Source organism: Argiope bruennichi, chromosome 9, assembly GCF_947563725.1.
Source record: "Argiope bruennichi chromosome 9, qqArgBrue1.1, whole genome shotgun sequence".
NCBI classification, from domain to species: Eukaryota; Metazoa; Arthropoda; class Arachnida; order Araneae; family Araneidae; genus Argiope; species Argiope bruennichi.
The window spans coordinates 22,023,190-22,037,959 of record NC_079159.1 but is presented as its reverse complement, the minus strand read 5'-3'; the positions used below and the strand labels follow the sequence as shown (position 1 = coordinate 22,037,959).

The 14,770-nt window shown below is 29.6% G+C and overlaps 1 protein-coding gene across 1 annotated transcript in view; it reads right to left on the bottom strand.

Moving 5' to 3' along the window:
* Positions 1-983: 983 nt before the first annotated feature.
* LOC129984900 (synaptogenesis protein syg-2-like) overlaps positions 984-14,770 on the bottom strand; it is a 170,145-nt gene continuing 156,358 nt past the window's right edge. Inside the window, exons 6-7 of the mRNA XM_056094854.1 lie at positions 4,006-4,299; positions 984-1,105 (exon numbers count right to left, since the gene is read on the bottom strand). Coding sequence (XP_055950829.1) covers positions 984-1,105; positions 4,006-4,299 — 416 coding nt within the window. The remainder of the gene's footprint in view (positions 1,106-4,005; positions 4,300-14,770) is intronic.

Below are 14,770 nucleotides of genomic sequence, written 5' to 3'. Positions count from 1 at the left end.
CTGCATCTGGACTGTTTACATTTATCAACAAATAAAATGTGTAACGAATACGCTTTTATTCTTCTATTTTTGCTATAAATAATGAGCTTACTTTTTATACAGCTGACTATTTTGTTTTATTTTAATAATTATCAATATCTTATTTTATCAGCATTTATCCATGTGAAGAAACATATTTTTGATTATTATTTCATCAATGATCCCATTTTAATTTTGATTTTTTTTCTTCCCAAATCATTTATCTCCTCAGATTGTAAGCTTTTCATATGGTCTCATTTTTACAGTTTAACTAGTTATTTGACCCTAAAGACTAGTTTCACATTTAGACTATTTCGGAGACTTAGCTTTGGTCTCTGAGGATATAGGCTATTGAGACGAGATTTTATCGGAAATTGGATGAGAAAAGAGCACGGCGCATATTCTCACGCCGATTATCCTTTACATCAAGGACAAGGATTGCAACGAACCCTCTATTGGGATTGAAAGATGCGGCAGTATTTCTTGAAGATTTGATACATTGTCCCAGAGACAATTTTAGCGGAGGTTTTCAAAAAAATCAAATGATTTATCTCGTTGCAGTATTAATCGTGGAGTGAGTTTTATTGTTCTGTTGCTGCACTCTGATTATTTTTCACTATTTTTGTTGCTTAGTGATCATTTGCTATTTACCTGTGTGCAAGCGATATCAAATCATGTATACCCAATAGTAAGTGTTTTCGATATCTCACCATACATTCACTGACTGAATTTTTCATAACTATACGAGTCCTGTCTAAAACGCATCCGACCTTTGGCGAACCCCCAAAAATATCACTCACGTGATACACTAATACACTATAAAGTAGGCTCTTTGTGTCTTCACGCCCCCCCTCCCCGATCCTTCACCGCCGAATACACTTCTGGAAGGTTTTTTTTTTTTTTTTTTTTTTTTTTGGAATGTGTTTATCTCCGCTGTAGCGTTCTGCTTTATCTATTCTCTACTCTCAAAACAGGATCCTTTCAATGTTATCTTCACTTCCAGAAATAACCAGAAGTCGCAAGGAGCCATATCTGAAGAGTAGAGAGGATGAGAGACGACTGTTATTCCATGTTTCGTCAAGAAAGTCTGGATCAGATGCAACAAATGAGTTGGAGCATAGTCACGATGCAACTGCCAGTTCATTATCATCTATACGTCTGATCTTTTGCGCATCTTTGAGTCGGTATAGAACTTGTTGATAGTACTCATTTGTCACTGTTTGTCCTTCCGGTGCGTATTCGTGATGCATTCGTTATCATCTCTATCGATGTGCGAAAATTTTTGAATAAATTAAACTGCTACTTCGAATTGTTTCGCTTTGAAACACAATGAACTTTTGACAAAATCTGATGCAATATCTCTGTTTAACTCGCTCAGTCATCTTGAGATAAATCAAAAATTCAACGAACACTTATAACAAGATCTTACTTAGCGCCAAGCAGTCAACGACTGACACATACAAATAAGGAGAAAAAATTCAAGCAAGTGCATTAAGTCGTCTTCTTCAACTATGCACAGTGGTGCCGTTCTAGCAACATTACCGTACGAGAAAAATCCAAGATCGTATACTTTTAAGACAGCCCTCGTATGTTTGGCGCAGCTTAGTAAAATACTTTATTTTGCCCTCACAAAATCTCCAAAATTTAATCAATTCAATGAATCTTGAAAAAATAGTTACTAAATAATCTATTTACATTTGGTCATTCATTCGCAGAAACTCTACATATATATAAAAATAATAAAAGTTCTTTTAAAAGTGATGTTTCAGAAAAATACTAAATGTTCAGAAGTAGTTTCCGATTTAAAAAATGAAGCTATGGTGCGGTTGACATTTCAGTCTAGAGGGGATTACTTAATCAGAAGCCCAATAAAAACCGTTCCATTTAGATGAATTAGTTGTAAAACGAAAAAAAAAAAACCGAAATATTTTTATATTTGAAAGAATGCTGAAATTTCAATTAGGATAATATAAATTATCGATTGACCTAACAGAATCAGACGAGTAACTGTTTCATATTATCATATATACTTGATTGTTCCTTTAATTCAGTCGCTTTATGAATCATTCAGATTTTCTTAATTCCCTCATTAACTTCAGACGTCTAGTATAATTCAATTTCTATTACAAAGTATCAAACTAATTTTTCGCTTGAATAAATTCTTTGGTAGTTCAAATGTTTCTTGGTAATTTTAATTCAAGCAGTACAACAACCGTCTTTAAAAGCGATGAATTGCGAAATGGCTCTAATTTGCATTGCATAAAATTGATTCCAATTAGTAATGCTAATGATCCCAATTATAAATAATTTAGATTTAAATTCCATTTACAGTACTTTTAATTTTTCTAGAAACGTTCTGGTGATTTTGTAACTATGTAGAAGGTTTCAGAAAAAGATCAAAATCAATTTAGATATTTCCTTTATATGTTTAAAATATTATTTTAAAAATAATTTTTAATAACGGAAAATTTTATAAAAAGTAACATAATAATTTTTATTGAAGCTTATATAATCACTTTTGTCGAAAATAATGCATTATTTACTAAGATAGTATTGCCTTTTAATATAAAAAAATGAAATATGCTATCATTTCTAATGCTAAATTGACTATTGCAGACGTGTTGTATAATCGACTTAGAAAATATCGAAAAGCATTTTCGAAACACTAAAATAATTATTTCGTAATTCAGATAATTAGTTGAGAATTTTAATTTAATTATTCAAAAGAGAAATATAATATCGGTCTAGACAATTTTCGAGAAATATATATATATTTTAAATCCCATTATTAAAAAAAAATCCCGCGAATTTCTGGGATTTTACCATTGAATTAAATTAAAAATTAAATCTAAATGCACAGTATTTTTTTAAAAAGGTTTTTGAGTTGCAACTTAAAGGAATAGTTACTTAAATGTTTTAATGTTTCTGTTTTTTATACCGGTTTCCATTACATAACAAAAATATGACACGAAAAAAAAATGATTTGAAATGGAATAATTACGATATGAAAAAATCAAACCTTATTTGCTCCATAAATTTAATTAACATAATTCGCAGATATAACTTCGAATTAATTTATCCTACACAATTTTATTAAGATATAATATCTAGCTAATATCAAATTGTATTAAAATTGTAAAGAAGCCTGACTAAACATCACCAAACTTGTAGAACATGTTACTCAGCTTTTGATCACCATTAGTAATTGTTATTCTTTTATTTTTGATTATATCTGTGTACCAGAATTAAATCATAATTTCAATGTAAATTAAGATGAAAACTTCAAAATAAATAGAAAAAGGACTGTAAATTTTCTTGGAAGATTTTTAATTAAATAATTATTGATATATTGTGTAAAATATGATGGATAATGCGATATTCTATCTTTTTACCTGCTGAAATTATAAAGAAACCAAATGATCCCTTTTAATTCCCACAGTTATAAATAAATGGTTGTAGTAAGTTTTTATTTATAAATTCAAGAGTATCACACATTAGGTATCACTTAATGCTCAGATATTTGACTTCAAAGGCTCAGAGATGGAAAAGAATAAAAAGTAGCTAATTATATACCCACGATAAATAAAAGGTTAATGATAAACTAAGTAACGTTGAATAATGGATATATAATACTAAATATTAAATAAATAGTACTGGCGAATTAATAAATGTTGAACAATGGATATAAAATATTCAATGTAAATTAAATAACACTGACAACTTAATAAACGTTGAATAATAGTCGAATGATATTAAATATTAAATAAATGATACTGACAAACTAAGAAACGTGAAATAATGATTCGTTAAACGTTAATAAGACAAAATTGAAACGGCTATTAATACCTGCTGGAATGTCGAAGAAGGCACAAGGATTACTTTGAGTTCCCACATTAAATGTTAAATAAATGATACTGACAAACTAAGAAACGTGAAATAATGATTCGTTAAACGTTAATGAGACAAAATTGAAACGGCTATTAATACCTGCTGGAATGACGAAGAAGGCACATGGATTACTTTGAGTTCCCACATTGTTCGTCCCCCAGCAATATACCGTTCCGAAGTCGCTTTCCGATCTGGGTGTGTAATTTACCACGCTTTTTGTAGTTGTCCCTGGAACTGAGATGACCTGCACGTCCCCTCCAGGAGAAGTGCCGTTGAATTCCCAGCGGAAATTTACGTCATCCATGTCCGCTTCTACTTCGCACTGGATTTGGACTGGACGATTTATCACGGCCGTGAATGTGGTCTCTTGATCCGGCCTGCAGATGGGCGAATCTGAAAGTTCCAAAGAAAAACAAACAAACAATTTTAATACATAGAAGTTGAGTTTATAATACATGCAGTGTTTCTTAAAATGATATTTATTTTTTAGTATTAGAAATGTGTACAATTCTAAAACTTTTCTGTCTAATTATTAGAAGATAGTGCCAAACTCTTCATGATCTTGTTCGGTATTTTAAATGCCGTACAATATCATATGCTTATCTAACAATATATTTGGACATTTTGTGCCCATAGAATAGATATCATGCGGTATCAGTAGATATTTTTATTTGAATGAAAAATTGTATCAGCTCTATTCTTAAGTATTGCAGTATATTCAAGCATTACTAGGGATGTCTTCTAATTCAATGAGTTAATGGCAGTATCAGAAAATTGAACTGACCTGAAAGCATCTAGTTGAAAGCTTATGTGTCTGTGTAAGCTACAATATTTGGGAATCAGTTAAAGGAACTAGTTCATATTTTTAATTCATCTGCAAGAAATCAGGAAGACATCTAACGTCCAGAAGCGCTGCAGATTGTATATTATATGTAAAGTGTAGTACGGTTTATCAGTTTTCAGTAACTTTGGCTAAGAATATAAACAGATGATAGAACCAAATCATCCATCATCCATCTAGTTGAAAGCTTATGTGTCTGTGTAAGCTACAATATTTGGGAATCAGTTAAAGGAACTAGTTCATATTTTTAATTCATCTGCAAGAAATCAGGAAGACATCTAACGTCCAGAAGCGCTGTAGTTTGTATATTATATGTAAAGTGTAGTACGGTTTATCAGTTTTCAGTAACTTTGGCTAAGAATATAAACAGATGATAGAACCAAATCATCCATTCTTCAAATCATCCATCATCCATCTAGTTGAAAGCTTATGTGTCTGTGTAAGCTACAATATTTGGGAATCAGTTAAAGGAACTAGTTCATATTTTTAATTCATCTGCAAGAAATCAGGAAGACATCTAACGTCCAGAAGCGCTGTAGTTTGTATATTATATGTAAAGTGTAGTACGGTTTATCAGTTTTCAGTAACTTTGGCTAAGAATATAAACAGATGATAGAACCAAATCATCCATTCTTCAATTCTTCTTATTAAGGTATGCCATATTGGTATCATTGTACCCATTGTGGTAATTATAATGTTGTTATATTCTTGCCCAAGTGTCAACTGTATCAGTTTGTACGGATCAAGTGCTATCCAAACAATTTAGTGCACCAATACTATATAACTACGATGCTTGACATCTAATCCTTTAAAATTATTTGGAGTTTTCTACATTATTGTATCATCCTACACATGATGACTGAAATTAGTATTGATGAAGAAGATATCAAATGATTTTGTAGACTGTTGAAGTTGTTATCACCTTTCAATGCTTTTATTTTTATAAAAATAGAAAACACTATGTTGTATCTACTGAGAAATTCTCATTTTAAAAATTAAGATTTCATCATACTTAAACTAATATATAATCCGGTTAAGATATTGTGTTGGTTCCTGAAAGTTAAGACTTCTTAAATCTGGCATATGAAAAAATATGGTATTTCAAAAAGAAAGAGGCATAATTGGATTATTTCAACGGATAATATACGATTCTAATTAATAGCTTCGAAATGTTAAATATTTTGAGATTACATTGTTTATTTATGAGTGGAAAGGTGAATGAATTCAAATTACATTCTAAGATTGAAATGGGATAAGCATTGCTCAGCATGTGGAATTTCCGAAGAGGAAACACTATACATTGATAAGATATGGAAATTTCATCACGGAATGGGAATAACTTCAAAGAAAAAAATGAGTAAATAAAAATAAATAAATATTTTTAAATTTAATCATGTGAATTTTTTTAAATATTTTGTATTCCATAAAATTAAGAAAGAAAGAAATTATCTTCATAATGAAAAAATCAAACATATTTTTCTTTATCTTTTTTTCCCTTTATAGTTAAATATTTAGGTCTGTGGATTGTAGATTCTGAATTTGAATAACTGGTAAAAGAAACAAAGGTATAAAGTTCTTTCATTTGAAACTATGAATATTGTATTAAATTATGACTTCTTACTTTCAACTTAAATTAATTGAATTTCCATCATCCGACCCGTATTTTCATTTTACTTCATATGCTGAAAATGTATCTTAGTTACATATCTTAAATGTATCGAAAAAAGTTTGAAATGAATTTAAAATGTGTTCATATCAGGTCAAATATTTCATATATTAACTCTATTAAAACATAAAATAAAAAATAAATTATGAGATGAACAATCATTCTTTATTTAAAAAAAGAAATGGCGCACTTCAGATTAGAATTTTGGATTTAGATGGCTACCAAAGTTTCATTATTTTCAATAAGTGCACTTAGAGGCGATTAAAAAAAATGATGAAATAAAAGCGAGATATTGGCTTTTATCGTAATAATTACCAAAAATAAAATTTACGTAATAAAAATGTTTTTTAAATTGTTTTTTGTAATACTAATTTAATTGTCTCATATTTCTTTAATCTAATTTGGACAAGTTTTAATTTTTTTCGAAGTTTTTTTTAATTTCAGTTTTCGCTTTTGCAACGAAATTTAAACTTCTCACTCCTCTTAATCGCTCCTGTTGTTATTTCTTATATTGTAGAAAACTAAAGAAAGATCAATTTCTTTATCTGTATAAAAAAAGTATAATCACGTAGAAAACGTTGCAATTCTAAATTAATGTAGGAAATTTCTCTGCGCTTTGATGAGATTGTGATGTTACGGGAGACTCTATTAAAAAGATTCATGTAAACCTTAAATTAAATAGTTATATATCAAATAAACTAATTTAACTCTAATATAATTTTATGCTTAAGATCTTTATACGTGGAACCATGGGTATCAGTTTACACATAAAATGTTTAAGTGAAAATATAATCAGTATTCTTTTTTAACAACTGATCACAAAAAGATGATTATTAATTAATGCCCTCCCCAAGAAATAGCAATATAGCAATAAAATAATATTTAATAATAAATTGATATATATATAAACATTATATAGAATAAAAAAATAATGAACTATTATTGATGATATGATACAAATTTTTTATTTCTATAAATAAATAAATGCAAACCATTCAAAAACAGAAAAATAAAACTTATTTTGCTACAAATTAGTTATCTACATAGAATGCGATTAAGAAGATCTGTGTAGAATCTTATTTTATATTACAATTCCTGAATGTAGTCAGAAGGAGTAGTCTCCTCAAAACTTTCTTGCATACTCTCTAATAAATGTGCTACCCCCCATATATGTATAATATTGGCGTACAAGAGTTATGAAATATTAAAGTTTGGATGAATTTGGCTTTTTTACTGAGTCATTCGCATCATCATTGACGAGATTTCTGAAAATCATTCACTGGCGTGCGGTTAATAGTGTTATAAAAATTTTTTTCCTGCAAATACCGCCAATCAATTGTAATGACACAGCGCATTTCATCGCTAGTACAGCAGCTTCCTTGCTGTCTAATCCTCCAAAATCTTGTTACTCGTCGGCGACTCCGCCTACTCTCACGCACGACTTCTGACGATAAACACCACTTCTCCGCCGCTTTAGAGTGCCTGTCTTTTATAGTTCCGGGAGGCGGGGCTAGAATCTTATAGACCAATCAGGGCGTATCTGTATGTATCTCGGTTTCTGGATGGATCGTAAAACTTCTCGAACTTTCCAGTATGATCCATTTTGTTGCCAAACTCGCCAAATTCGTCGCCAAGTCGCCGAATGGTCGCCAAGCTCGGAATTCATTGACGCTCAGCACGAACAGGACAGATCGTACATCCTGTCTTTCTTACGATGACACTAGTCGCATTGGGAAGCAAAATTACAGGTTTGTAACAATAGTATCTGAAAATCGAATCTATGAGTTTTAGATTTACTTACTTTCCTCAACCAAATGACTAAAATCACATACTAAGTTCAATATATTTAAGTTAGAGTTTTATGAGTTATCGTGTTTATAATCGACAGATGAACGATCCTTTTTGTTGCATTTAGCTTAATGTTTGATAGATGTCTATACTATAGACGATGAATTTATGTATCGAATTTCATCCATGTAGCTTTCTTCATTTTGTAGTTATTGTGTTAAGTAGTTTCGAAGAGCCAGACACCTTCAAAATGGATTATGATCATACAAATGGACAAACGTGCAACGGGTAAACGTACTTACTCTGAACGGAGTTAGAACAAAATTTGACAGAAATCTACAATTTATCAAATTTTATCCGTTTAGCCCAAAGTGTTTTTGAGTTATCTTAGTAACAGACAGACAGATAGGCAAACAGGTAAGTAGACATATATTTTCGAAAAATGCCCTTTTTTGGACTCTGGGTGATCTAAAACGTGAACATTCGTCCAAATCTCGATAACGAATTTTTTGACAATTACAATAGTGTCACTAATCTTCAACAAGGAAAGAGAAAGTATCTACAAATTCGGTGTAAAGACAATATACCAAATTTTATCCGTTAATCTCGAAGTGCTTTTGAGTTATCTTAGTAACAGATAGAGAGATAGATAAACAGGGAAGTAGACATATTTTCGAAAAATGCACTTTTTTGGACTCTGGGTGATCTAGAACGAGAACATTCGTACAAATCTCGATCACGAATTTTTTGACAATTACAATAGTGTCTCAAAGCTTCAACAAGGTAAGAAAAAGTAAAAGGGAAGATTTCTGCTTAAAAAAGACCTTTTGCACAGCAAATTTGTAAAATAGCGAATTTAAAGCCGAACGCCACACTTTTTTAATCCAAAAATCGAAGATCCAGCTTATGTCACCTAATGATTTGACACTATGTAATAAGAATAAGCAATCAATATTAAAATAAACATTTACTTTGTAGGATGAAGAAACATTGAAACAATATCATTTATCTGAGAAAACCAATAATATCACAACCGTAAAATATAACTATCATTTAGTTTCCATTACCATCCATTAATCATTATCCTTGACGATCAGTGATAGTTACTGTAGAGCAGAGATAAATGAGTTTTGGGATAAGGGGTTAGCTCTAACAAAATAAAACAAGTAACCTAAAAGGATACTGTTAAAACTAATGGAAAAATGATAGAATTTGTGTTACATAGAAATAAAATTACAACTCAAAATATTTTTTTTCTTTAATTTCGATCTTTTTATATTTAATATCTTGAATTAATCTTTGATTTAAATTAATTATTCTAAAATTTCTCAAAATCGATTTTTTTTATTGTATTGATAAGAACACTATTTTTTTTTCTCGTTTCGTTTCTTTTCTCCCAAATAAATTTTCTTAAAAAGAGCAACTTTATTTTAAACAGAATGATTGGAAAATATATGATCAAATTAGGAAAGACAAATGTAAGAACCAAACATTTTTTTCCTGGATTATTTATTTAGGAATATTAAATTTAATTAATCTATCATGCTGATTAAGTAAGGAATATGTCAATAAATTTCTCGATTGGACCAGTGGATGCGTCTTAGACTATAACGCCGATTGTAAAATATTGACTAATAAAATTTAAAGGAACATATGCTGAGATCTTTATTAACTTTAAACTTGATCTGAGAAACAAATATTCTGCTCAAATAATGAGACCTTTGAAAGTGCTTGTAAATCCATTGAACTCACATCGATGTATCTCTTAAACGTTTACTATATAGATGGAATTGATGGTGATGATGGATGGTTTGTTAATCGTCATTTGGCTATTTTGTTATTCCATGGTTTAAATTATACCTAGCCATACATATTACATAAAAGAGTAATTGTTTTTTATTGATTATCTTCGTGAGTATCTGCGATAAATTTTGATACTTTATAAACAGATTTATATGATATATATATCATTTATTATTGCTATAAAATGCATAACTTAAGATCCAGGCTGTAAGTAATTATTTAAAATTTTAATGTAGAACAGAATTCCAAAATTCTAATAAATCATTGGAGTTAAGAGACATTAATATTAAAACAGAAGTCAGTCTTCTAATCTTACAAATTATACCTTCTTTCATATTTCAAAATATACCTAGCAATAAATATATATAACCGGATAATGTTTTTTTCTTAATAATCATTTTGAGTGTTTTCAAAACATTTTTATACTTTCCAAATTCCAAACACCTGATTTGTTTACTACCATTCCAGACAATTTCTACACCATTTTTATGATTTATGTGCTATTTAATATTCATATTAATATAAGCAACTTGTGATCCACTTTATAAATAATTATTAAAATTCTCATTGAGAAAATAAAAATCAAATTCTGCTCAATCACTGGATTTGATGAGACATTTATATTAAAATAGAAGCCTGTCTACTAAAGTTTGAAAAAATTGAGAACTGTTGCTATAATGTGAGTCTCAGTAATATTCAAAATTAAGAGAAGACTAACGCTTGAATGTCATTTATAAATGAAAATTTAAAGTTTCAACATTATTCGTATCAATAATAAAATAAAGATCTGCAATGTAAATGAGCCCAAAATATTTATATAATTGTAATTCTCTCGAAGATTTTTAAGAACTTGCATCATTCTTCAAATGAATCCGAATAAAAATAACTCATACTCGACGAGACATTGTATCTTTTCCAAATAAAGCTTATTTAAATAATGCATTAACTGCACTTTATAAAGTTATTCAGATCTGGAACAATAAATTTGGATTTTCATTTACTGGTCTGCATCCTTGAAAAGCAATTGGTAGACAGACAAATAGTTTGTTATTTACACAAAAATGCAATATTTTAGGGTTGAATTAAAGCTACATAAAAGAGGCTTATCATAGCTATATTAGACTTTCATACATATGATGAAATTTAGTAAAAATTAGTTTGAAACTTCCTCATAGTGAATTAAATTAACATTATCTTGAGCAAATTTTATTCGAAGTATGCATGTTTTGAAGAGAAAATAGGTAACAGAATTTTGTAATAATAATAAAAAGGGAAAGTGTACATTTCACACATGTACATTTTCAAATAAAGAATGATTCTGTTGTTCATGCGAGATTTATAATATTTCACAATGTGTAGTAATTTATATATATTTGAGAAATAATTTACATATATCCGAGAGTTTTAAACTCTGTCATATAAATTTAATAATATATGGTTATAATACAATTTATAGTTAGCAAACTCTTTTGAGAATTCAAGAATTGATAAAAGAAAGTTTTTGTAGCTTTAATTGATTAAATAGCGTCTATACAGAAAACTATGTCGTCATTAAACTTTTTACCGGGAATGAAAATGTTCGCCTTTTTTACATATATTTTTGCGACGTAATATGTTCCTAACCAGGCGTTCACTGTAATAATTCATAATCATATTATTGGTTTAAAATATTTCTTTAAATTACAAAATTATCTTAAAATTAACTTCTTAGATCGATTTGATAATTTTTAAAGATCTTTTATGCGGCCCATTTCTTATTTTTAGAAAATAAATTTTGATCAAATATACTATAAAAGTGTTGGTGAAATAGAAGTTGTCTTCTATAAATATACCTTCGATGTTTGAGTTGACATTAAATGTCTCGTTTTGTGGTAATATTTCAATTGCATGATGCGGGTGTCGGTGCGAATGCTAATTTCTCAGAAGATACGACGTGTATGTGAGCTTGAAATAAGCAAAATATGACTCTTGTAGTCAAATAGCTGATACTTGTGTAGCATGAAACATAAAAGATAGATCTCAAATATTATTTATATCATCATCAATCAATTGATATCAAGAAATCTGTTCTATGTTTTTATTTTGTTTCAAAATCTGTGATAAACGTAACGAAATTAATCGTTTGGCAGTAAAATGCTGAGATCGTACTTTAATTTTAATATCATCTTGGACCTGTTCAAATTTTTAATAAAGAACAATAATTTCTTTAACAAATACCGGAATATTTTTGAAGTTGCATAGAAGTTAAAATTCTTTATACAATCTAAATACTACGATAATGCTAACATTATGAAACTTCACCGCGCCTTCGGAAGCAAGATATTGGTTTTGCTTAGCTATATTATTTTCCAGTTTTAAAGATGCACCATAAGCTATTCTGAGGCAGACCTCGTGATTTTGAACCACCATTAGACAACGAGGATGACACATGAGCTGGCATCCTCTCTCCAATCTCCCACGCCACACCAGAGGGAGTACGCTTGTCCCGACGGATTTAAAGTGCACCAGACCCGCTTACACGACGGTTCTTCGCTGGAATTGGGTATCGAACCTGAAACCCTATGGTTCCGAAGCCGAGATCTTACAACCAGACCACCACGGCCGTCTGCCATCAGAAGGTACTGAGATGGAAACAAACAGATATAATGCCATTTTTTTTCGAACTTAAGAATATCTAAAGCGTGGAGATTCGTCAAAATCTAAAGTCGAATATTTAACGGTTGCAATACTTCATCTACATTTCGCATACAAGAAAGAAAAAGTTAAGGAATTTGATAAACCACTAAAAAATGAATATTGATCAACCACTAAAAAAAGAGATTGAAATCAATGCATTAAAGATTTTTTCATTACGAATTGTTCTTTATCATAAGCAACGCATATTGATATGCAATATTGTAACGTCATAAGTTATAAGGACATCAAAAGAATTTAGCTTGTCACCATTGTTTTCCTTAAGTTACCATTTTGTCCCGCTTGCACGGAACAGGTCTTCAGTTTAATATTTCCAGAAAAGCTATTTCCCATGAAGGGCTTGGGGAGTGAAAGTTTCTTGGATTGACATTTCCCTCATATGTTGGTGACAGAATCTCACTTTTCTTTGTTCCTTTTGTCAGAACCTTTTCACAGAATGGCCTCATTTGCAATTCATCAGTTCAATATATTGTGCCTTTGTGACATGCAGAAACTGTTAGCAGATACACTGGGAACAGATACTCTTTATTCTTTTTTTTTTTCTTCAGAAAAGTCTGAGTATCTGAAATTTCTTCATCTCTCTCTCTTTCACTGGTTTGTTGGTTTTGCTGTATTTTGTGGAAAACCTTAAAATTTCTTCATGATAAACAATTTTGCAGAGCTTTTTTTTTTTTCAGAAATATTTTAGAAATATTTGAAACAGCATGTGAGATATTTTATGTTTATATAAAAGCGTAAGAAATTTTATTTGGTGTGACAGCTCTTAGAAACCCATTATCTTGTCATAAAACGTATTTTTTGTATAAAAATAAATTACCAATTTTTTTCGCATGTTTTTAAATTTATTTATTTTTCTTTATTTATATTTCCTAAAAATACAGATAAATCTTCAATTGCGTGGATGAATTTATTAATTTCTCTTTTTAGACATAGTCCTCCTTCAATCGCAACCGTATTCGGAGCTCGGGTATGCAGAAAAATCAATTAGGAATATTGAAAAAAAAGTATATAACATTGTGATTGATCGTTGGGTATTAAAACTGCAAAGTTCAGCTGATAATTTCTAAATTAATAAATATAAAATGAGGAGTTAAAATACCATAACTGGAAGTGTAATGACATATGAATGTTAAGTTAATGAAAGGTGGTAACACTATAAGGAATCCACTGCTTCTTTTAAATAGTATCTGGCAATAAAATTTTGGAAGAAATGTGTAGTAATTTCATGGCAATCAAATGTGAAATAGAATGTTGAAAATATAGCTGGAATCCCCCATAATGCTTACATGCAAGCCGATGATCCGTCAGAATTCCCTTAGCATAACAAAACCCTTTTTATTTCATAGATTCAAAATATTGTAAAATATCTTATCAATTCAAAATGTAGGCAAAAGATTTTGCATTAATTCAAAATTCTGTGCTATCTTGTAAACTGACTTTAACGGCGATGGATTTGACGTTTTGTTATAAACTGCTACAAGAATCCTAACATAAGGCCGATACTACAATTGTTTTTAGTCTTCATGGGCACTTCATCCTATATTTGCATTACTACTGAAGAATATAAAATTAATGATTTCGGTCTGAAACTAGATTTATTTCTCAATATATTTTATAATTCTGTAGATAAATTGACATCACTTTCCCCATGTGAAGCATGGAATACTTCAGCCATAGATATTAATATTTTTATCATTCAGATATCAGACGATTCTCTTATCCTAATTAAGGAGATAATATATGAGCCGTTTATTTTGAGAATGGGGCAAGTCCATTTTTTGTTATTGCGAGATATTTAAAGGTTTGTATTTCAATAAATTTAAAAATATTGGTAAGTATTAATAGATATATTTTTTTGTATTTTGTGGTACCAGATAATGTAAGTTTATAATCCAATAGTGTTTACAGTGCTGACTAAAAAGATAAGAGTTTTATTATAAATAAATAGACTTGCCTCACTTTCAAAATTAATGAATTATTGTAAAATGTCATTTAATTGGGAAATATTTCAGTTGTACCAACATTTTTTTTAATAATAAAAATGAAATACTGTTCAAAAATTGTTAAATATT